The sequence below is a fragment of the Cheilinus undulatus genome, linkage group 10, assembly GCF_018320785.1.
Source record: "Cheilinus undulatus linkage group 10, ASM1832078v1, whole genome shotgun sequence".
NCBI lineage: Eukaryota > Metazoa > Chordata > Actinopteri > Labriformes > Labridae > Cheilinus > Cheilinus undulatus.
This window is the reverse complement of record NC_054874.1, coordinates 23,140,270-23,165,119: the sequence shown is the minus strand read 5'-3', so window position 1 is coordinate 23,165,119 and position 24,850 is coordinate 23,140,270. Positions and strand designations below refer to the sequence as shown.

The 24,850-nt window shown below is 41.1% G+C and overlaps 1 protein-coding gene across 7 annotated transcripts in view; it reads left to right on the top strand.

The window, feature by feature from the left end:
- The first annotated feature begins 743 nt into the window (after positions 1-743).
- LOC121516235 (ras-GEF domain-containing family member 1C-like) overlaps positions 744-24,850 on the top strand; it is a 37,839-nt gene continuing 13,732 nt past the window's right edge. For 2 of the 7 annotated variants that reach the window (XM_041797395.1, XM_041797393.1), the window contains exons 1-2: positions 4,480-4,839; positions 16,870-16,916. In XM_041797395.1, coding sequence (XP_041653329.1) covers positions 16,875-16,916 — 42 coding nt within the window. In that variant the 5' untranslated portion in view covers positions 4,480-4,839; positions 16,870-16,874. Of the gene's footprint in view, positions 869-4,479; positions 4,840-5,028; positions 5,275-16,869; positions 16,976-24,850 lie in introns of those variants that run through there. The other 5 variants (XM_041797394.1, XM_041797399.1, XM_041797397.1 and 2 more) reach the window with 5 other exon arrangements.

Below are 24,850 nucleotides of genomic sequence, written 5' to 3'. Positions count from 1 at the left end.
ATGTTGTTTTGCAGCCTTTTCAGTGGCATAAGTAATGAGTATGCTCCTGGCAAGGATGTTGGCCCTACAGGAGAGCCAAGGAAACAAAACTTGTAGAGAAAAACAGAGGGAGAAGGAGGTAGGGATGAGAAAATTAAAGAGACAGAAGAAAAAAGAGATAAGAAGGAGTGAGATTTAAAGCATTAGTCAAAACACCCCTGCGTGTAAAAGTTCTTCAAAGCAAAGACTACTCCTACTACCTTCCTTTGTTGCTTTGTTCCTTATCTGGCCTAACTGGAAGAAATTTGCATAGCCACGTTTCTATAACAGCTTCATCACGGCGCTAACCGTTGTCACACTGCAGTTGGTGTGAAGGCTATATTTGAGAGCACATCATTCTCACCTTCAAGAGTCTGATTTGTTCTGAGTTTATTAACAGCTCTTTTCTGAGATGTCGTTCCCTCATGCTGGAACCAAGCAACAGCTTTTGATAAAGGCGCAGTGTTGGTGTTGTATTCTGCATGCAAATGATTTGGAAATAAAGGCGGGTTAAAAAGGGGAGAAAGTAAACAAACTTTGAGTGTGAAGGCTGTGATCTGCATCCATCACCAATACTGTTGCAACACCTTTGCTGCATAATGCGAGCTTGTGAAGGCTGAGAGAGGCAGGCAGAGATGTGTCTGCTTCCTCTTCTATTCTAGTAAAGCTGTTTGGAAACTATAACAAGAGCTCCTCTCACATGCTCTGTTGTGTAATCATTAGTTGGGGAGAGAGCGCGCACGGAAACATACAAGTTCACCTAATAGACTGGTGGAGATCAGAGCGCAAAGGAAGCAGGTGACAGACGGAAACACTGATAAACATCCTCATAAACACATCAACATCTGTGGTAAGTATTTATATCTCCATTTGCTTCCTCAAATGCTGCATCAGACCTTATCATGGCTTTGTGTGTGTTGGTGTGAACATGTATGATTCATGCCTGTTAACACAGTCACGCTGTGGGGAATCACCCATCCACACGGGGAAAAACACTCGGTCACCACAACATTCAGCTTGTCTGTCTTTTTTTCAGGGGTCTGAGTAGCACTTTAGATTAAAATTTTTACCGTTTTAAATTGAGCTGTGAAAACAAGGTTAGTTCCTCTGATTTGGAATCCTTTAGAATTCTATTAATTTAACTTGGAAAGTATTATTGAGATAAAAAAGAAAGGTTTCAAATGTGTCCCGGCCAAGACTGGCAGAAGTGAACAGAGTTAAACAGTAATACATAGGAATAATACAGGATACAAAACTACAATGCATTGAGAGCCACAAAGTAATAACAGAAAACAGAAAAAAAACAGAAAGTTCTAGATTTTAATCAAATCCCCAGGTTTGCAAATCTTACTAGGGAGAAAAGGGGAAGGTGATGTAATGTTGTCAAAGTTTGCAGATCGGCATCAAGTTTTAACTTTGGCTTTGTTTATGCTTTCCATAGACTACAACAGTTGTTCTCAATGTGGGGGGTGGGACCCAGGGTCCAGAGATACCATGAGGGGGTCGCCAGATGCCCGATTTTAGGTTGTAAATGTGGTTAATTCTTCCATCTGCAAAGCCTCTACATGGAATTAAGGTTCAGGAAATACAGATGGTTACATCAACAGTTGAGGTATAGTCAGGCCACAAAAACGTCTGTGTATGACTCATTAAATAGCACTCATACTTAGTGGTTCATTTCTCACTCCATAGAAGGAGGTGCTGTACCTGCTTAAGAGAGAGAGAGAAAGTTGAATCTCTGTCCCCTGCTGCAGTGTCGGGCCGTCCGTCCTCTGGTCCAGAGGGCTCAGCAGCAGACGTCAAAGCTCCAGAGACAGCAGCTCACACATCGCCCCTCTTGGCCTGACAAGCACCTCTACTACTATGCATCTCATCGGCTTAATTATTTCTTCCTCTGTCTGTCCCTGCCTGTCTTTCTCTACAACACCTCCCCTCAAATTAATTACTCCCCTGCAATAACTTACATCTCAACCTTGCACAAAACATGGTGACAGCAGCAGCCAGGGTACAACCGTGACACATCCCACTCCCATCAGTCCAGCTTCTCATCAGCACTCTGTAGGGAGGTTTAGGACATTCCCTTGCTGTTGTTTTTAAATTAGTCTGATGGTAATAATTAACTCTGGTTTAATGGAAATACAAGCCGGCTTTAAATGTCACAGATGCATTTGCATATTCAGAGATGGCCCCTTCATTCAGGGGTCCCGCTTAGCGGATGTCACTCAGGATGGAAGAGGGTTTGTTGGAGGATAACAGATGAAAAGAGTGTCCATTCTGCCTTCTAATCTGTCCATGACTGTTTGGATAACATTTTAGAAAGCGCTGATAAGCTTGAGTATAATGGGATGTTTCATTAGCCAACAAAAGAACAGTTTTGAATTATAGATTGATACATTAAAATTCCTGATTTTGCCTTTTACACTGGCTCTTACATGAGCATGGCCTGAATTTAGAGGACAACATAGTGAAAACAACCTCTGTTTTCTTTGTAACAGCCTGGGGATTGACATTTAATTTTACTGATGTGTATCATTGTAAAATCTCAGACATGACTTTGTTTTTAGCCAGTTTAGTGAGGGACTAGCCCTCTCAGAGAGTGAAGCATCAGAGATTTCACTCCAGTAGTGTCTGTGTGTGTGAGAGAGTGAGAGTAGTGTGAAAGTAATGCTGCTTGTCTACAACAGCATGAAGTCAGAGCTACCGGAAATTAACTTCCTTTCAAAATAAAAGATGCAAATGCACAGGCTATTCTACTTTAAAGAAAAATCAGCAATGGCAGAATTTGCAGCGATGAAGGTCATGAGACCAGCTCTTATTTTTCAAGCAAAGATAAAACAGGGTAAAAGCCTCCCTAGTGTTCTCAGGTGTGACCCCTATAAATAATGCCACAAGAAAAATACTTCACTAATCAATCCATCTACGTTGTAAGAATATAGGAGTAGGTTTAGGAAGATCTCAGAGAAAATCTGTCATTTGATAATTATAGTCCACTCTAGGCTGGGCTGCCTTAAGGGGGAAAAAGAGAAAAGCTTTTTGGCAATATTGTAAATCTTGAATGTAAGTAATGCATAAAACCATGTAACTTAACTAAAATGCTCCGTGAAATTTATAACAAATGTCCATGCTTTATAATTTCATATTTCAATGTAGCCATTTTCATAGTTTTTTTCTCTTTTGTATGTATGTCAGGCCACTTGTATTTTAGGCTTACCACACACAACCTCAGGGTTGAGATGAGATGAGTGAAATTCCAATTTGGGGCCCCCCATCACTAGCACTTCATCATCACCTAGGACAAAGTTAATATAGTCTATTCACTATTATGAGCAAAGGGTTTTTAATTTTTTGTTGCCTGTAAGAATTTTTTTTTGTCATGAAATGCACAATGAAATGTTGTAAGAGGAATTCAGTGAATTCAGTAACACTATAAAGTTGAACTGTTTTCAGTTTGGTTGCTTGACATTTTTTTACTTTACATTGTCGAAAATTTACGATTAAAAACATGACATTTTTAACATTTTAACATTTTTTTTCAACTTGAAAATGTCAAGATTTTTCTTATAAATTTCAGATGTTTGAAACTGAAATTCTGAGTTTGATTTCTTTAAATATACAATCAATTCTGACGTTTTGTTGCACAAAAATCAATTGGTTCTCTTAATTTTTTCATCTTTAGATTGAAAATAATACATTATGTTTCTTATAATGGTTAAAAAAAATGTGCATTTTATTTTGACAACATCAGAGCAGACAGAGTCCTGTACCCCTCTGAGATAATTGGCGCCCCCCTAGGGGTGCCCAGACCCCAGGTTGGGAACCACTGTGCTAGAGTATAAAACTCAGATCTGGAGCCAAGAAGCCAAGTCATTATTGAAAGCAGTCCTGATCTTAGGCAGTATTATCACTCTATCTTTAAAACACCACTACTAGCCGAGTCTGCACTGTTATGAAAAGAAAACCTTTTTTTCACGGACCACTCCATAAGGAAACCATCCTTTCTAGGGACATTATGCCTCTATAGATGCCTCTATCAAAAATGTTCCCTGTACTGCAAAGAACTGCTGGTAGCACATCTCAGTGAGTAGTACTATTTACAGTAACAGCACAGCTGGTTTTAATTTGTATTGTTAGTTGATTAGCATAACTGCAAACTAGTTAGTAAAAGATAAAGTCTAGTAACTGGGCATTCATTTTTAATAAAAGACTGCATTTCATTACTAATAGCTTAAAATATATACATTCAAAACTACTAGTTATGATAAATCTATAACATAAATAAGTGCTATTTCAAATATAAATATTTGCTGTCATTAAAGCCCACTTTTATCCTAAATCCCCAAGGAGGAGCACCATGTTTGAATACAGGCTGTTCGTCGGTGAGCGTCTTATTTTGGTAACTGAAAGCGGAAGCTGGATGACTCTACCTACTTGACTGGAGCGTGAGTAGTTCCCTCTCCTCTCCTCCGTCTCAGCACTTGCTCCGAGGACGTGTGGATGTGTTGTGCGGTCCCCCGTGTCTCCGTGGCGCAGGACAGGACGGTCGCCACGCCTTCAGGGACACACTTTATCTCGGCGTCAGCTCTGTCCACTGCTCACCCTCAAAAACCTCCACAAAGCCCGGACATTAAACACGCTACTACTATCGACAGAGCGGTTTCATCCGTCAGACTGAGCCTCTGGAGTCCGGCTCTACTTCGCACCGCTGATGGTAGTTGAAGAGGCTGTGTTGTGAATTGATTTGGAAATATCTGGAGCGGCAGTTTTATCGATTTGACATCGGATACAAGTCGGATCAAAGATGGGGATCAAAGTGTAGTCCCGGTGAGTAGCCTACTAAAACGAGGTTACCCCTCTACTACCGTGTTTGCATATTGTGATTTCGCTCACGCCCACAGCCTGTGCGCGTGCTTTTGTGTGTCTGTGTTTGTTTGTAAGCGCGAGAGGTTTTTGGACTGCTTTGTAACCTACGTTCTGTGAACTGCGACCAGGACGTAGCGTCGTCACAGCTCGAACTTTACTAGCAACAGTGATGACATAATTCCTTATCGTGGTGGAGGTTCTGGAGTGCCGCTGGCTTCACTTTACTATGAGAGCAGCAGAGAGAGAGGCGTGAGTCAGCGGTGTCCGGGCTGTTTAAAGGGCGTGTGAGGGGATTCAGCTCGCTGAGGGAGCTGGAATCACTGCGTCTTTACCCTCTGAAGACACACTCATGAGCGAAAATACAAGGCACGTCGGCGGGTGACGTTTAAGTTGATGGTGAGCACTGAAAACAAAGACAGCAGCCCCCTGATAATTTGGAGAAATGTCACATGCTCTACTGTTGTTTGGTTAACTGGTGCAAAGCTTAGGCTATCTCCATCTGTGTAATTATTAACGTGGGAGTAAATAGCTCAGTGCTGATTTTCTCAAACACCGACTCTGCATGTAAATTAAGTCTAGGGTGTTTGTTATTCTTCCTCAGAGATGGCTCTGAATGAACAGGTGTGGCAGTGTTGACATTTTTTTTTCATTGCAATGAAAACGGCATCATCTGCTAATGCATCCAAAAGGTGATGGGCAGCCTTTTCACCCATGGGTGATGTAGCAGCCAGCACAGCTCACCCATACAAACCAGAAGGATTTGTTATCTGCCTCCTGCAGCTTAATGCAAGGTGCATGAAAGTAACACCGACCGGATTCACGAGGAACCAGTTAGGTGGGGGAGAAATTCTAGCTGAGGTGGTTGTTATTACCAGTAAAGCTGCTTCTCCCTCTGATTCTTGCTCTCACACCCTCAGCTCTGGTGCCCTCCACCCCTCAGTCAGCCGTTGCTGCACCTCCCAGCCCCCAAGGAGGTGAAGCACAGAGAGGTAGCATCACGTTTCGTGACTCCGTTTTAGCATTGAGCTCCAAGAGGCAGCAGAAGCAGTTTCACCCACCTTTTTTCTCAACACGAGGCAGTGTGCTGCTTTGTTTTCATTTATTTACCCTCTCTGGCTGTTTAAGATGCATCCCTGGGAAATGTGCGTTTGCTTACTCTCACCTTGACTGGCAGTGTGTGCTTGCTTGCCCAGAGGGGGGAAAAACAAACATTTTTTGTTCTGTGCTTGCTGCTAAAGAGGATCCTTTATGAAAGGACAAAATGCTGTAAATCCATGTTATTTCATCCCTGTTCCAATCTGGCACTCTTTGACTTTTTGTAATCAGGACCCCGTGCAGCAATTTCTTTAAGCTCATCTGTGCTCAAGCCCACCAAACCCTGCTGTTCTAGGCAAAAGAATAGTTTAGTATAGAAGAGGTAGCTTGCTTTAAGAGTACAGGAGACAGCGGGTTGTACAGGCATGAGTCACCAGAGTGAGGCTCTGTCAGAAGTCTGCAGGTACAGACGCACGCTACAGCACATGTTCCCTCCAATCCAGGCCAAGTCTGTGGAGAATAACAGGTGTGCTATTAATGAGGGCAGCATTCGGTGTGACGTGAGAATGAGAGAGGCAAGTTCTCAGAGAGTGAGGCCAGTTGTGCCATTGTGAGGGAGGTGGGGGGTGTTTGAGGGAAGAAAGAGAGAGAGTGGGTGCAGGGTCTGTCTGGGGCGGGTCAACAGGGAGGTAAACACAGGAGCTGTTAGTCTGGTGGCAATGACAGCTTTATCACCACCACAAGGTTTATGACTGAGTAGGGGGAAGGGGTTTGTGTGTGTGTTCATAAGTATCATGGATCACTCTCTATTCTACTCTACAGACGTGACTGAATTCCTCTACTGCTTTGTGGCAGAGGGGTTAAAACAAGAATTCACTGGATCAGCATGTGCACCACATTGTCAAGTTTAGTTAGTATGCAGCTGGAACATTTATGAATCAACCTTTTATAAAAATCAAAAATATTATTCATTGATCACTCAATTCTCAATCTTGTGATTGGCTTGAAATGCATCCATCTGCTCCTCTGTGTCTGGTGGATGTATGAATGACCAGTGGGCAGAGAAGGAAATGCGTCTTTTGTGCTGATTTTGAAAGTGTCTGTGGGAAATTAAATTGCAATTAAAGTCACATAATATAAAAAAGCAAGTACTGTAGAAATAATAATAGAGAGGGGAACTCTTGTTTTGTACATTTTCGTTTCTATTTTGTGCATGTCTGTTTTCACTGAACTGGGAAATCCCCAAAACTACCATTTTGCTAACTCTTCATGAAAAGTTCCCCCGTTCTTCTGTATTGTCAAGTATCACCCTCAGCTATGGCAGGAGCTCGATTGAAAAGCAGGACAGAACACGGTGATGGCCCGTGTACCTGACAGGTCTTCGGATGTCGTGTGGCTACTCTGCAGCTATGCCTCTGACACCGGGATGATGAGAGCGATCTGGCTGACGGGCCGAGGCAGACAGGGTTCAAATGTGGAATCACTCGTCACAGCCGGCTGCTCTGACAGGGGGGAGAGAGAGGAAGAGAAACAAGGGACTTTGATGGAATAAAAGAGAGAAGAGGGGGTGTAACCGTGGGGACTCAACAGGCATCTAATTACCTCCCAACAGGAGCTTTGACTCCATGGAAACACTGCATGCTCTGCAGAGCTGGTCTGAGCTGCCTCCACATGGTCTGCATGCTGTCATAGCCAGTTATTGACAGCATGTCAATGCATCAGCCAGGGTCAAAAAAGAAATAGAACATGATTAGATTTCTTGTGTTTCCAATAAAGTGCTGGAGTAAACATATAGAATCCAGCATCAGATATAGGCTCCAAGTAATGAAATTTTTATCAGAGCTCTGTTCAGTTTATCAGGCTTTGGAAATCCTCCAGGTGCCAGATGAGTAGTGTGTCAGCACTTTATAGAAAGATAAAAAGTGCCCAAACAATGTCTTCTGAACTTTGCATTTTAAGAACACTTGTTAGATTTGGGTATCAAACCTCAGCTCCAACAGTAACAAGTATTTAGAGCTGTTGCTTATGACGTGCTTTCAGATTTACACTTCTGTATTTTTAATACAGAGATGTGTTTTGCCCTTGTGTTTTAACACATTCCTCTTGTGTTTGGACAAGATCCAAAATTTGAGGAGTTGAATTTTTCCATTAAAACAAGGGTGGTTTCACATTAAAGACCCAGGCCCAGATCCAAGAACACTTGACCCCAAAATCTGGGTCCATTAGTTAGTCTGCTTGCAGATTCTGGCATGGTAGATGTGAAGGCCACCTGGCCTACTGAGTACTCTTTAAAGAGTAGACCTAGACAATTACTTGGCTGGAGTCTCTTCCATAACTGTTGTATCCACTAGGGCCCAACTGATATGAATTTTTGGGGGCTGATGCTGATACCGATATTAGAGAATATAAAATTCTGATATATCAGCTGATTAAATTTTTGCATTAATGTATTTTGTATTGATTAATAAAAAACAAAACTACATCTTATCCACTTGTGAACCCCCTGGCCATTTCATGAGTGTAAACTTTTTACTTTTTAAATGTTGTTGACGTCAGAAAGTTGATGATTCTTCTGTATGCTGTTAAAGTGGTGGTAGTGGGTGTTGGTGTGAAGAGCATCATATCGAGAAGTCTGTGATATTTTGCCAACCCCCTTATATATGACAGATCGTCAAAATATTAGGAACACCTCTTACAACAACACACTGTAATCTTAGTAATAAACATAAAGAAGAATTAATCTTCTTTCTGGCAGTGGCGACAACATTTACAAAGTTTAGATGTCTTCTAAATGTGCATTATCAGATATTATGGATCAAACGGCGACCAGAAACAAAAATTTACAAGCCTACACTATAAGACCCGATAGTCGTGCTCGGCTTGTGCTCACACTCTATGGGTGAAGTTGGGACAGACTGACAAAAATCCTACACACACAAACAGCATTGCCATCTGTGTCATCTGGAGGTCCGTGGGTATATTTCCTGCTTGTTTATTTCCTTAATTATAGTGGGGATGTTTGGGGCATTAGAAAGTCATTCCTGCTGTTGTCATGATGATTTTAGACGCTGTCTGACAGGTGACAAAGGAACAAATACTCCAAAGTTAAGGATTCTGCTCTTACTGTGGGACGTATGGAGTCGTATCACCAAAATATTAACCATAACAAACGACTCATGATCTGACTTTAAGTTGGTACGACTTCCAAGTGAGATGTGCGACCCGAAATTCGTGGCTGAAATTTCCCACAGTGTACACTTGGTTTAAGGGAGCCCTCCAAATCCAGGCATGTCTTCTGGCTGTTGAGCAGTGTTTTTAAATGAGTTCTTTATGACGTGTAAACCAAACTATGATGCATAGGCATATGTATTCTACATATTATTGTCCTTTGCTTTCATGCTACCCTGAGACAGAATCACCAGTGTGTGGTGATGCATAAAAAGATGCTGAAATAGAGGGTGGTAAAAATAGCAACTAAAATAAATGGGTGTACTCTGCAGATTTATAATAATTAAAAAGGCTTTTCCCTTGCTTTTTTATATATAAAAAAATTCAAAAAACTCTTGAACATGGCAGTGATTATTTTCTGAATTTAGATCCATTGCCCATGGAAACACTGGTCTGAGCTGGTCATTATTGTCTTTAAAGGTATAGTTTATGTGACAATATGTGATCATTTTAGCCTGCAGTGTTCAAAATATGTACAAAATATCCCTTTTGTCAGGGGAATTCCCCCAACAATCTGTTTACAGGAGGCGGTTATGTTGTGGTGTAGTAATGAAATGAGTCATCTCAAATAAGAGAAAAGACATCTGATGTGTGAATCCATTAATTGTGTGATAGTTTGTGTTTTACCTCAGCTTTTGAAGAAGTGTATATACTCTGACTTTTGTCTCAATCCTATCAGAACATAGGAACCATGAGTTGTGAACAGACCCCCCCCCCCCTTACAACCCACCACTCCAATGAACATGCTTCAACGTAGAACATCAGCAGTGACACACCACTCAGCCTCAGTCTGGTCTTAATGAGCAGACAGATTCCCTCTAACATGGTCGGAGGCTGACATGATGAAATTAGTAACGTCTGGATATTAGATTTGTAAATGTTTTCGTCTTGCTTGTCACTTTGCAATGGTTATTGTGCAGGTCTGATTGAGGCTAATACAGTGCATAGAGGGTATGGAGGTAGCCGCACATAGGCAATGTTTGAGCCTTTCTGTCTGAATGCTCTTATTCACTCCTCTCTTCTTCCTTTCCATTTTCTTCCATTTACTTGGGGCAATGGTAATTCCTCATAAGTGGCACTTGAGGCAAAATTATGCCTTTTTAGAGACAAAAATCACTCTTGGCCAATTCCCCTCAGAGGAGCATCACATTGACAGTACTAGTAGATTGGAGTATTATGGTTAATACATGACTGTTTTTTAAAGCATTATGACCAACATGAATGACAGATTTAGGGCACTCTATGCTTCGACGCGTTCAACGTGCCCACTAAGCACCAATCTGTGCTCAGCTCCAATTATCTCTCAGTTACATGATAGATTGCTCAGATGCATCACATGTCACAGACCTTCAATTCATATTCGGAGGCCATTTTCTTCCTCTCTGAACAGGGGAAAATGATTCAGAAGTGCATCTTTCACACATGGAGTGGTTTGAAAAAGTGGATAATGGTGCTCAACCTTCAGAGCTGGTCTCAAATGCACAGACCTTCTCTGAGCCTGATGCTTATGTGCATTGACTGTTTTAATATGAATGCAAGCACAAGTCAGGAAATGGTCTGGTTTAGTCAGCAGTGTCTCTCATGCAACAGTGTTGAGGTGTTATCACAGTGCATTTAGTAAGAGAGGCAACCAAGAACCCAAGGGCCACTCTGACTGAGCCCCAGAGATCATGTATGGAGATTGGACAAAGTTCCAGAAGGACAAACATCACGTCCCTTCTCCCCGATTGGTCAGTGGGCCAGACAACCAGCTTTTGGAAGAGTCCTGGTTCTGCCAGACATATTCCATTTGAGAACTCCTGTCTCCGGCCTCTGCAATTAAAGTCTATTCTGCTGATTACAGTGCAGATTTCAACGCTGGATAGATATTTTTAAATGAAGGGAGCAGCTTTAAAGTTAAGTTGTGCTTTTATGGACTCCGAGCAGAAAAAGAGTGGCTAAAGTCTGAGTTTGGGTTTTTTCATCAAGCTGACAGGCTGAGGTAGGCTACTGCTGTGGTTTAGTTTGATTCATAATGCTGTTGTGTTAGGAGATTATGAATCTCTTCAGTCAACCTGTGGATGTTTTTTCCCATTCACCTTAGTAAATGAAGCTACATAGCTTGCAGACTGGACATTACTTCCCATGATATTAAAGTGTGGTTATTAGGGAGGGTTATATATGATTGAAATATGAACAGTATAATAACCATGGGGAGATTACTGTCAGCACCCCACCCACGCACCTGTGGAGACTTTTCCTGAATATCTCCTGCTGCGCTCACATCAGCTCACCCTGAGGATGGCAGGAAAAAGCCTGGGTGAGATCTGGAAGAAATAACAGCTCACCCAGAAAACCTAAAGAAGGGTTTTTGTGCATATGTGAGTGTTGATTTTGGAGTCTGTTTTAGGAATTTTAGAGAAGAAGTGGAGCCACACCTCATGAACAACAGTAGGACAGATGTTTGTTTTCACAGAGATGGAATGACTTCACTTGGACCTAGATACACTTTGACTCCCTGAGCATTTTTGCAAGCGCACACACACAAACAGAAACCCAAACGGATGCATGCACGCCACTGTGTCCAAACTCGCTTAGGAATGAGGGTCAATGCACACGTGCACAGGGTGTGTTAGCAGAGGAGAATCCCCAGTGAGCACTACGTCAGGATGATAGAGCTTCTGGGAGGGTAACAGGTGCCAGGATGTCAGCGTTAGCCCGCTCAGACAGTCGAGGGGGATTCTCATAAAAGGGATTTGGGAAGTGTGTCCTTGTTAAGGGGTGAGTGTGATTCCTATCCTCTGTTGTCTCATACCACAGAGAGAATCTGGGGAATGGGTGGGGAGCTGGAATGCCTCAACAGTAACTCAATCCTGTGTTTGGCTGCTGTGTGGGTGCAAGTGTGCATGCTTGTGTTTCTTTCAAGGCACAATGAACCCATTTGTTTTCGGCTGCACTCCTCCTTAAACACACGCTCGACACTAACTGACAGCCGTGCTCTGGTTTGCTTTTGTTGTTTGCGGTGACATATGTGTGGTATTTTGTTCGCTCTCTCTTTCTTTCTGTCGTTGGCAATTCAAGGCAATTGCTGTGCAGCTCAGCGGCCAGATTGGCTCGGCCCTCGGACCCTCGGCATTCAGTCTGGACGCCAGTACACATTTGGGCTCCTGTAGAGACCAGGGATGATGGCAGGGGCAGAGGGCCAAAAAGCCTCCCATGCCAGCAGCTCCCACTGGGAGAGCAGGCTGCTGCAGGGCCATCTGTAGAGGCGTCCTGACTGGGAAAGTAGGGCGTGGAGAGGGAGGCAAAAGAGGAGGGAAGGAGTAGAGGGGACACACTAGAGGCAGGATGACAAAGAGGTGTTTACCTTCTCTAAAGCCCTGCCCATCGTGAGAATACTCCTGTATTTTATGTCTTTTCAGCTTTCAAAGAACACGGAGGGAAATTCAGGCCAGAGCTGCAATACTCAGAGGCACACAAAACAGTGTCAGGAGCAAAAATACGCAAGGATCTACTTTTTATAGAGCACAGTCCCAAAATAGATGGAAACTGTAATGTGCTAAAGGAGCGACATGTGGGGCCCTAAATTAGAAAGGAAGTGTTGGAGTATGTAAATGAGTTGGTGTCTGCAGAGGAAAAGTGGGGTTTAGTGGGTCTGGTAGGAGGAGACTTTAACATTCATAGACTACATGCACACTACCCTAGGGGGGAAATATCATCCTCTAACTCTCCTTTGTATTCTGTCTTTTCTGTCCTATTCCTTTATTTATCACACTCCTGGGCAAGGTAGGGGATGCAGCTTTTCTTTGCCTCAGTTTAACTGTGATCTCTGACACCAGGAAGGTACAACAGAGACTAAACAAAGTGTTGCTGCAATACCCGTACCGGATATTTGCCGTGCTTACCCCTGACAGTGTGCGTGCTCCTCTAAGAATAGAATTTCCTCATGTCTTGGTTTCATGCCTGCTTTGTGGTAATTCTCAGTATTGGTATGCTGCTCCTTTCTGAAAACATTTATACTGAGACAATGACATTTTACAGATATTAGCAGCTCTTCTTGTTTAGAACAATTTCCTAAAGAAGTAAACAGCTTTGGTCACATGGCTATACTCAAAATAGTCAATCTTTTCATTTACCATAACACTTACTAAAAGTAATTAGACAAAAATTGACAAAATAGCTAAAAGAAAACATGCTTCTTCTAGACCTTCAACCAAAGAAAAATATACCAAGCAAATATTAAACAAATATGGGTAAGTATGAAATCAGGACAAGTTTTAAATTTCAAAATCTCTAGGGTATCAGTACTTCACAATAATCCCTGATGATGCTTTTACAAACAGATGTCAACATCTAGCTTGTTCTTGTCCACACTTAGAAACAGTACTCCTTTTATCACACAGCAACAACCTGCTATTGTTACCTCCACCAAGGAGGTTATGTGATCAGCAGGGTTCGTTTGGTTGCTTGTTAGTTTGTTAGCAACATAACTCAAAAAGTTATGGACGGATTTTGATGAAATTTTCAGGAAATGTCAGAAATGGCATAAGGAAGAACTGATTAGATTTTTGGAGTGATCCAGATCACCGTCTGGATCCAGGAATTTTTTTTAAGGATTCTTCACTACTGGGAGATAGGGCTAATGGTGGAGGTCTGCGCTCTCTGAGTGCTTTTCTAGTTATTAATAAGAACAAACTCTTACAAAAACCATATGGTTGCTAGGCACTTGGAAAGAGGTCTGCTTAACTTTGACGTTGGTCTGTTCGTTGTGGTAAACAGAGAAAGGTGAGGGTAACAATGGGAGAAGGAGGTGAAAAAAACGTGCAGATCTTCAAGTTATGACAGAAAAAAGTACAAAATTGAACATCCCTGCCTAAGGAGCCTGCGGACCGGCATCAACTGTCACTTAACTGACATAAATAAAATGACAGACTCCAGGTTCAAGACCAGTAATGTAAGATGGTCTTATCTTCTATATCCGATGTACGTCTTGTTTCCAGGCTCACCTTAACACTGAGAGGTGAGTGTTGCAAAAAACTCACTTCCCTCCTGTTCTAACTGCTATTAACTATTGTCAGAAGATTCAAATAACACAAACAAAAGAAAAAAAAGCCATTATTTCTTTGTAGAGTCAAAGGAAATGCTTCTGATGAACCGGCATGATAATATCTGATAAATATTGATGTGTCTGATGAACAATCAGCACCTGCAGGATGTGGACAGCTCTGTTTCATGTCTGTGACCTCAAAGTTCAGAAGCGGGAATTATTCTGTATATTCAAACAGCTGGTCTGCTAAAACTAAGCTTTCTATCAGAAGACTGTTCATGTTAACATACAGGTTTATAGTCTGATCACAGATGACTCTTAGTCTCACTTGTCTTCATGTCTTTTCATTGATAAATCTGTTTAGAATGTGCGCTGAGCGGACCATTTTTTTTGTTCCGTTGTGACTATTTACTGGAATACTGAACTATGTTTACATTCTTTAAAAATGTTATGGGATTGGAATGGCCATTCCAGTTATTAGTCAAGTCCTCAGGCGTTGCTAGGGGAAAGAAATTGTTGTTTTAGTAAAACTTTCTATTTTGATCACAAAACGTATGAAATCATAAATTGATAGTTATATTAATTATTTTCATTTGCAAGTGATCATGGTATAAGTGGGTGAATGCCCTTCGAGATGTCCAGTTATCAAGAATTAATGGACGGTTGCCTCCACGCAACCATCTTTCGCAGAGGACGCGCAGGACGGTTGCTTCTTCACTGCTGTTAGCCTGGATGGTTATGCTGTTAGCTGGTTAGCCTGCTTCATGTAAACAAGTCTGTGCTGTCCTCCACAGCCAAAAAGATCTGGTCCTTCCTGCGTGACTGGAATCCTTTTTAAATACAGTCCCATATTTTTGAGAATTGGCCACAGGTAGATTTACCTACTCTTCCAAGTCCAGTACAGCTTTATCCCCGGGTCTAACCCAGTCTCCTCACTCAGCTGCTACTTCTTCATGTTTGTGTCACTAAGCTGTCTTCAATCCTGTGTGTTTCTTCTTCATTATTTGCTGCATCCTTGACTAATTCAAAATCCTTCCATACTGCCGATTATCCTGCATAGAGTTTTGTCTGTCAACTCCCCACTAGTTCCTGTTGATGTCATGAATATTTAGTTAGCCATGTGCTGCTTACATAGATCAATAAACCTGAGCACTGAGCAAGAAGGAGTATGCTCTCTCAAGAAGTGTAGATCATAGAAAAATGACTTCTAGTTTATATTAGAACTATTCAACCCTTAACTAATGCTTCTTTAGGAAATGAAATATGAAATATGTAATTATTCGCCGTTTATTAAGGAATTGGCATATTTTCCAGCTGGACATATTGGCTGTTCATATCTTTATCTGCCCTGCAGTTACGAGTCATAATGTCTGAAAAAACAATGTCGGCGAACATAAACCCAGCATCCGTAAAACAGATTAAAGACTGTTTAATGACATCCTATTCACATTAGTTAGCATAATAATATAACACTGTATGCAAGTATGTACTAGCGAAAACATAGTTTTTAATAGTTGCTCAGTACGTACATATCTTAAGCTTGTGACAATTTTTAAATCAGCTGTGAAATCCATATGTTGTGTACCACATCCTCGAACTTGTTGAGTAAAATAAAGTTAAATTGAATGTTGTGGCAACAGAAGAAACATTCACTTTACAAGTCAACTTTAGAATTCATTCTTCATTAGAATGCATGGCTTAACTGGTGAGAGTCCACCGTAGTAATGGCGGCTAGTCAACTTCCGGTGTTTCTCCGGATTTTTCTATAGTCAGCTTACCTTACTTAGCTTAAAGCTGCTTTAAAAGCCCATGGCTCTGTAATATAGACCTTTAGACATGCGACTTGTCCTGAATGTTCAGTGGAGTGATGATAAACAGATGTTGAGCTGTACCAAAGTCAGCCATGCCACCTCTGAAGGATATATTATTGTGTCTCTATAGAGGATGAGACAGTGCTCATATTCACCCTTGAAACTGAGCCAAGCTTCAGAGCATTGCTACCACAATGACCCCATAGTGACTTGAATCCATGTGACCTCACCAGGGAGCCATGACTCTTCACCTTTGACTCCTTAAAGATAGAGGTCAGATGCTGGTTTGATTAGTTCTCAGTAAGCCTCTTTGGTCTTACTAGAGAGCAGTCTGTAGCGCTGATTGTCTTCATCCATTAACTCTTTGGTACCAGAAATTTGTCAGCAGCTATGTCACCATTTCTCAGACACACATACATGTTTTAGGCGTGAGTAATAGTATTAATGCAGCTGAACAGGTTCCTCCAAGACAGAAATGGCTGAAGAATACACAGATTAACCCAGTTATGAAGCCGTCTAACAGCTTAAAGCTGCACCGCCGTGTCAGGAATGTCATTGTTTCATCAACATATGACAGACACACCATACACACAGAGCACAGCAGTTAAGGGTGCTGATAAAGCTTGTGTGTCTTCAGACAGTGCCATTCTGTTAATCATGGTAGAACAAAGCAGGCGGATCCCCTGATGGCAACGATAACAGCCTGACAGAGTCTCAAAACGCACACACAAAGTGACAGAGAGCCATGAACAATGACACTCCCCCAGCTGTCTAGACAGAGTGCAGGGCAGCCTTTGGCTAGCTGCTGGAAGTCTCAGAGGGGATTAGGGCATAGACCACTACACTCACCTGTTCTTAGTGGCTTGTTTCTCAATGTGCTTTCTCATGCAGGGTTGATGCAATGTGACAGGCGCAGAGGGAGCTGGGTGTATCACGAGGTATGCAAACAAGTAAGACAAGGAGTACAGCTGTGAATGACTTCTTGGTCATCTTGTAGGTAAGAATAACAAAGTAACAGAAAGACTGAGATAAAAACAGGAGACATGCATGACTTATTTTGGAAATAGCTGCCCTGTGTAGTTAGCATTTTCCAGTCATGAGACATTTTTAGCCTGTGAATAAGTTCTCAAGACAATTTGAGTAACAAAAGACGGAAATAAATGACCAATTTTAGCAACTGATGTTTAGGCACAAAGTTAACTTTAGGCAAGGCAAGCTAAGTTTATCAGCAGAGCACCATTCATACACACTGTAGTGATTCAGAGTGCTTTTCAGAGTTAAAAACAAAATATTTAACACTTTAATGTCAGTGTACTTTCTGGCACTTCCATTTCCTGTTTTAAACCAGCCTCAGAAATCCTTAGAAACTCTTGTTATTCAGGTTTTTTTTTTTTTTTTTGGTCAGAAAATTGAAAAAAAAAAATGAGCCACTATTCCATTTCAGGATAAGAGGGAGGGAGGCATCAGCATTATGTCTGTTCACAATAGTACAAGGAAATCTTTGGTTGGTGCCAAAGCTCACCGAACCAACTCCTATAATATTTATTTAAAAACAGAAAGTCTTGTGTTTAGAAATTAAAGTCACATTTGCTCTATTTTATTTTAATACAGTGATGTGTACCAAAACCCACTTCAGCACTCTTTTCACTGAGTAAGACCCAACTCTGGTATTGGGTCCTCAGTAGGGGTGTAATAGTTCTCAAAGGTTCCGGTTCAGTTTGTACCTCAGTTTTGCGGTCCAGGGTAGGTACGGGTTCGGCTCATCGATAAAAAAAGAAAAAGTCCCAGATTTTTAGTTATAGATTTCCCTCACTTATTGTTTTTTTAACTACTGTTGGTGCAGGTAATATTTTATTTATAAGTTCTAAATAGGCATATGAATCAATCGTTAAATGCTTTGTTCCATCTAGTGTTATCAAGAACTAACAGTGATAGTTAGCACAGCCTGTGAGAGATTGAACTTGAGACAAAAATATGCAAAAACAGAAAACAGCCCAATGTCTCCTTGTTTACAAAGGTAAAAAAATATATTTGCAAATTAAAATACATGCTTTTTAAAACAATGTGTCATATTTATGATTTCTAAAGAGTGCTGTTACACCGTTTTGAATAAAAAAACAAGTTGGTGCAGTGATTCCTCATGCAAAATTCGGACTCGTGTGTGTCAGTGAAGGATCTCAGACTAGCTTGTGCAAACAGAGTCTGAGCAGTGCGCTTAAATACACATTTGTTGTTGCTGTTCTCTACTTCTCCATGTCCGGAGTGTCTCTGGGTCCGTGTATTGTCTTTAAAATGTTTTAGCAGAGGTAATATCTTCGACCCTCTGTGCTTTCACATCTGCCGTGTTTTTTTAGAAACAGCACAGAGATGAGGAGAGGGAGAAAAAGGGCAGCAGATCTCACTGCTCTGACACTCTTGCAGTGGAAGCAGGGAGCAGACTTTTCTTCTGCATGTGTTTTAATATGCCGGCTACTTCCTCTTCTTCATTGGTGGTAGAGCTGCAGCAAATGATGATTTCAATCATCGATTCATCGGATGATTATTTTCTTGATTAATCTGTTCATCATATGTTTTTTTTTTATATAGTCTCTGTTCAATATCACATCAGTGTGCTCTGATGTATTGATCATGTCACCAAATCACAGGGCCGCCCCTGGCCAAAGTGAGGCCCTAAGCAGACTCTGGACACCCTCCTGACATATTCACTAACATTACTCATATAAGGTCACCTTAAAATAACTAGAAAAATATATTACTGCAATAATAAAAAAATAAAAAGTTTTTGTTGCAAAGACTTTTGCATTCTTGGTTATAATTAAGTCCATATCAAGGATAACATAACAAAAACTACCAGAGACCTGTGTGTTTGAAAGAAAGTTTCAAAAATGAATATTGCTTTTAATGATCATATTCCTTGTTGCAATAAAAAGTGTTTTTTTTTTTATTTCCATCTATTTTTTATTTAGAAATTATGGTCATCACCTGAGGTAGCTTATTCTCATCATAACATTAATCCTACTTTATTAGCTATCTTGAGGGTTAATTTACTAAGGTGTGAAGACCAGGTAAAGTTTATGTTTAGACAGTGTTGTATATGCATATCTTGATCATGTTAATCATACACACACGAGTCTGATATACAGAGAGAGAGAGAAAGAGAGAAGAAAAAAAAACGCTCAAAGTGAGGCCCCGCCGGGTGATGAGGCCCCACGTACTTTGCATAGTCTGCCTATAGGCAGGGGCAGGCCTGCCAAATCAGTCACTCTCGACAACATGTTACGACTGTAAATCCGTGAATAAAATGGGCTCTGGTTATGGTGATAACTCAGTTTTAATCATGAAAATGTTTGATATTTTGGTCTGTTTGCACCACGTTGAGTGTTAGCATCTTAGCAAAATTTTAGCTCTGCCATTTCAGCCACTGAGATTTATGTGCTGCCATTGTTTTAATCGCTTTTCTCCAAAGTATACAGATGGTTAGACATTTCCAAAGTTATCCTTCCTTCATATTAAGGCCAAATGACTTGATTTATGTGGTGGAGAACTGTAACTGGAAGAAGTTTTGGCAATGACCAGGGTAACACATCCAGCTGCCTCACGAGCACTTAAGCCTAACGTAACTCTCTTTAAAGGTAAAAGGTCACTGTGGGTTGCACGAGATCAAAGACTGAAAGTTAAAGATTTCCAGTAGTGTCACTTTGTACACTGGTTACTTTTCTATGTTGTCAAGCTTTAGTCTGATAAGAGTCCTCAAAGATGTATCATCCCTACTTGAGGCACAGGACTGAGTATTTTACACACTAAAGCTGATGACTGTTTTATCATAAGACCTGCACATCTATGGAGGAGTTACCTGACTGACATCTGCTCACATGCTGCAGACTGTGAGGTACCGACTGACACAGACGCAGAGCTGTGATGAAATGATGAATCAGAGCCGCTGAAATGCTGGAGGGCAGAAGCAGGAGAGCTGAGGAGGAAGCAACCAGGAGGAATAAGGAGAGTAAAGATTATCGCAGACGATACAGGAAGTCATTGCTAGTGTGAGCACGTAGTATAAAACCCTCAGTCACTCCCATACATGTATAAATGCAAACACTTGCAGATACACTCGTGTGTGTTTTTGTATGCATGAGATTGTGAGAAACTCATGGATTTAGACCGTCTTAGAAAAGAGCAGACTTTGTTTTCCTGTCATTTTTATCACAAAGGAAGTCCCTTTAAATTACTAAAATGCTTTATTTTGCTTCTGTGTTGGCATTTTTTCTGTTTCTAAGAGTCTTTCTTGTGTGCAGCTTCATGCTGCAATTCAATTTAAAGGGGTTACTGCAAGGACACCCAGGGCTTGCCCAAATTGTAACTTAATCTCAACAGTGACAATGGCTTTTATTGGAAGACTACAGCTAAAATGCTGTTTGATACAAACTACGAAAATGGCAGCAACATCTTTTAGCTGTCAGTCAGCGGTGTTGTTTAATGCTGCAAACGAGATCTTAAAAGCCTTACTCGAGGCCACAACAGTGAGGGACACCAATTTAAAGGTATAATATGCAACAGAATATTAATAGAGCAAAAGTCAGATAAAACCATTGTAAATAGTGTAAGCTAATGACTTCTAAAGTTTGCAAGTAGTCTTATTCCCCCGAGATGCATTGATATCAACTCTAATGACACTGCATCACCTTGTTTATGTTTCACTCAGAGGCTCAAACATTTTTCAGACTTTTATTTTTTTTAATGAACCCATCCCTCTCCAACCATTAGCCCTGCTAGGAGAGATGGCCAGAAGAACACTGTCTGTCCAGTGGCATAATGACAGAGTGCTGTCACAAGATTAAGTTGAAAAAGAGCCAACAGACTTAGCAAACAACAAACTTTCTATGCGTCCCACTTTCAGGCATGAAACTGTTTGCGGTATCATGTTTCAGGTGTTTACCAAGGGGCAACCCCTGTGGTTGAAAAATTAAGCGCAAAAAAATGAAGGCCTTTGAGTGTGCAGTCCTACCTGCATTCCACGGATTCTGACTATCCATGATAAATATTCACTGCAACAATGTCTTTAATCGAAGGAATGGTGATGTAATAAGTGTTTATTTAAGCACCACCCTCACAAAGTTTCCTCCCTTAATAAAGGAGAAATCCAAGAAAACATCCACAACACTCACATCCTCGTCATGCACAACGGTGCCATACACAAACAGCTGAGAGCCTCAGTCTGATTTGACTCCTTGTTATGACTTACTAACAGCAGCATCAAAGTAATATCTACTTTATTTACACGCATTTATCATCCTTTATAAGTTATACAGAGGTGGAATTTTTCCTGATCTCTGGAAAGTTTGTTCGTCATAAAAACTGTAGCGCACTTCCATCAGCTCCCACAGACAGTAGACTGATGTTTACTCTATTAATGCTGTGCTGTTACCAACCTCATCATTGGATGTTTAATGCAGTAAGGCCAACTTGCAAGGAAAGGGGTGTTTTTTTCACCCAAATAACTGCATAATGGCTCAGTGTCTCCATGCACCGGTGCATGTTTGCAGTGATTGGCCACCATTGGACTTACAGATATGATGAAACAGGACATAAGAGGTGGAGACAGTAAGGAAGGGGAATCAGCATTTGTTTTGGTCGGAAAATCTGCTCTGAAAGTCAACCTGTAGGGTTGGGACAAAATATCCATATGCCAATGTGTCATCCTTTTAATAGCTTATGCCAAATATCAAAATCTTACTTGAGGAATGAAAATCTGTGTTTAAACACTGGCCAAAGAACAGAAATTGTAATGTATTGTTTTATGATTAAATTGAAATTGTAATAATTCTTGCAAATGTATGGCATATCCCACCATATCACAAGCCAGCCTGCAATTCCTACTCTTACTATAGTATGTATATTTGTTAGGAGAAAGATATACTCCTTTAAGTGTTTAGTTTATTTTAGCTCAGTGAAATGTCTTTAGAGTAATCTTGATAATATTTGTGGTTTTTTTAATGAAGGAACCATTTCTGAGTGGTAGATAAGAAGAAGTTGACCTTGTTTAACCACAGTCAAACAAGAGATATAGCTCTGGGTTTCAGTGGTGTTAAAAGGAATGAAAGAAGGCTGTAAACCGCCCATAGAAAGACTCCCTGCCTCTGTCATTTGTGCTTTTAATGGTGTGTAACGTGTCTAGGTGTGTGCAGATGCTTATGTGTAAAGGACCAGGGAGAACAAAGAAAAGCTGAGCCCTGCTCACAGGAAACTTGAGACATGAGCTGCTCCTCTGCAGTCGATATGAGTTTGACCTTTCAACCCAGGGACCCGTGACACCCAGGATGGTTTATCGAGGCGGTTGATGGCCATGGGGGGAAGGGAACCTGAAGGTCAACAGAGAATGAAACATTACAGGACGATTCTTAGGTTTCCTCCAGTGTTTCAGGCTGGAGAGTCTTAACAAAGCCTCATCACCATTTTTCAGAACGATGATGTCCTAACCACTTTGAATTTGTATTATTTTAGGTCTGGGTTTTTTTGGGGGGGCTCTGATTCTGTCATTGTAGTTGGAAACAGGGGGGAATATAGCGTGTTAACATGTGAAATAACTTCCTGTGTGTTGCTCAAGGTCTTGCTGTCAGCAAGTGGTTTAGCTGCCTTGTCGTGACTTCAGCAGGCAGAGGCTTTATGCTGCTGAATACGCCTGTAGGCGTAGAGAGACTGTGGTTACCCTTGGTGCTAATGAGGGATTCAGGTAGACATAGTCCCCAGCGGCTACTCAGTGACAGTAAATTTTGTTTTATATCAAATTTGTCACTAGAAACTTTCATTATTATGTAATATTTTGTATCTCCTTTGTCCTTGGCATTCTTTCTTGCTATTCTTTGATTTATCATTCACACATGAATGGCAGTAAGGAGATGATGAGTGGCGATGATTGCACCCTGAGGATCAGAATGCTCTGTATCGGTAGTATCACCGCTCTAGTTCACAGCACTAAGCGCTTCTTTCCACTACAGCTGCAGCGTTCATCCATTGAGAGGAGCAGGGTGGTGAATTTTTAAAATGTGTAACCCCGAGCGTCCTTTAAGTGTAAGAAGTATGGGGTAGAGATGGAGGCCACATGATCTCTTCCAGGCAACAACTGTCTCCACGGCGACTAAGTGACCCACATTTTCTTTCTCTCCTCTGTCTTGTCTGGTTGGTCATGTGGCAGCTGTTTGGGGGTATTCCTTAACTCTCATTGACGGCAGCAGGCCGTCAGTAAAAACAAATGATAGTGAAAAAGGAGATTGTGTGTGTGTAGGGGTGCACAGATAGCCTAGAGGTCTAAGGCACTACCCATGTATGCAGGCGGCCCGGGTTAAGAATCCAGCCCGTGGCCCTTTGCCGAATGTCAGTCCCCGGTCCCTCCTGTTTCCGACTTTATTCACTGTCCTCCTCTATAGAATAAAGGCATGGAAAGCCCAAAAACAGATCTTTTAAAAAAATGTTATTGATTGTGTCAAATAACCACATGGATTGGACAAGAAATACAAAGGTTATGTTCCCCTTTTTAACACAGCTCAACAGATGACATTTTTCTGAAATTCTTTGCTCTTAAAAGATCAAACAAATTACACAACAATAAACCTAAAGCCCCTATGAGGAGTTTTCATGGGGCAACACTTACAAGCTGGCTTTTACATCTGACATGTATTATTATCCAGTCACCTGACAGACATCTTATTTAAGCCATTTAAGTTCCAGTCTCTCACTCTGCCCCGCATCAGTACTGCCATCTTGCTTTCAACCCTACAGCCATCCCAGCATGCACCTGTAGCCTCTGATGGAAGTTTTAAAATACCATCACATCAGTCTACAGATTCTGCAAGAAAAATAAATCTGCAAGGTTTGATGAGGACAGAGCATTTAATGCAGTTAATGTTTTAAAACCTTACCATTGTGAGTTGTCCAACTGAAAGGTGGTCATGAAACTGTGATGCCTCTTTATGACCTGGAAACCCAAAATGACCTTAACAACAAGGTTGATTATTTCTGTTTACACATGGGATGAGTATATTGGAAGAATCAGCTTGTTTACACATTTAGTGATGAATGTGATTGTTTAAAGCAGAGGTTCTCAGCCTTTTCTCTCTACGGCCCCCCTACTCATATCTTAAAAAATCGAAGCCCCCCCCCCAATAACTAACTTGGATAAAATTAAGTGTCAATTTAAATGTTTTCACTGACAAAATCCCATCATAATAGGCCTACATACATGTGTTCTTGACAAAACAAGATCTATGTATAAACTATTATTTCAACAATGTATTATGGCCCCTCTAGAAAAAAAAAAGAATTAAAAACAATCTGTCAGTTTTCCAGAAAATGACAAAAAACATCTCAAGTTTAAAAAGTTGGTAATTTACAAGAAAAAAATAATAGTTTTTTACCTTAAAAGTTGGAAATGTACATGTACATGCTCATATCTTATCACGATCTTTGCCACTACCTATGTATGCATAGGATAATATAAAAAAGGGTCCAAAAGGAACTACTTTCTTACTTTCTTAGGGATAGCCAAAGTCACTAACTTTGAAAAGCAGATGGATATGCCCATTTCTGTGTTTCTTGCTGGCAAATCCATCTTGCAAAGCTCCCGTCTGAACCGTTTAGGTTCCCGGTTAGAAAGTGACAGGACCATACAGTGATAAGGGGCAGTGCTTTCGGAAGTCGTGACATATGCAAGCAGCAACAAGAGGCCGATGCAGATGGCGGAAGATTAGTGCAGATGCTGCTAAGGCATAAGTTTAATCAGAACTTGACAAAAATTCTTTGTTAAAGTAAGAACAAATAACAGCATTGGGTTGTTTTCTTTTCAAAAATGACAAAAGTCGTCTACTGACATGTCTAC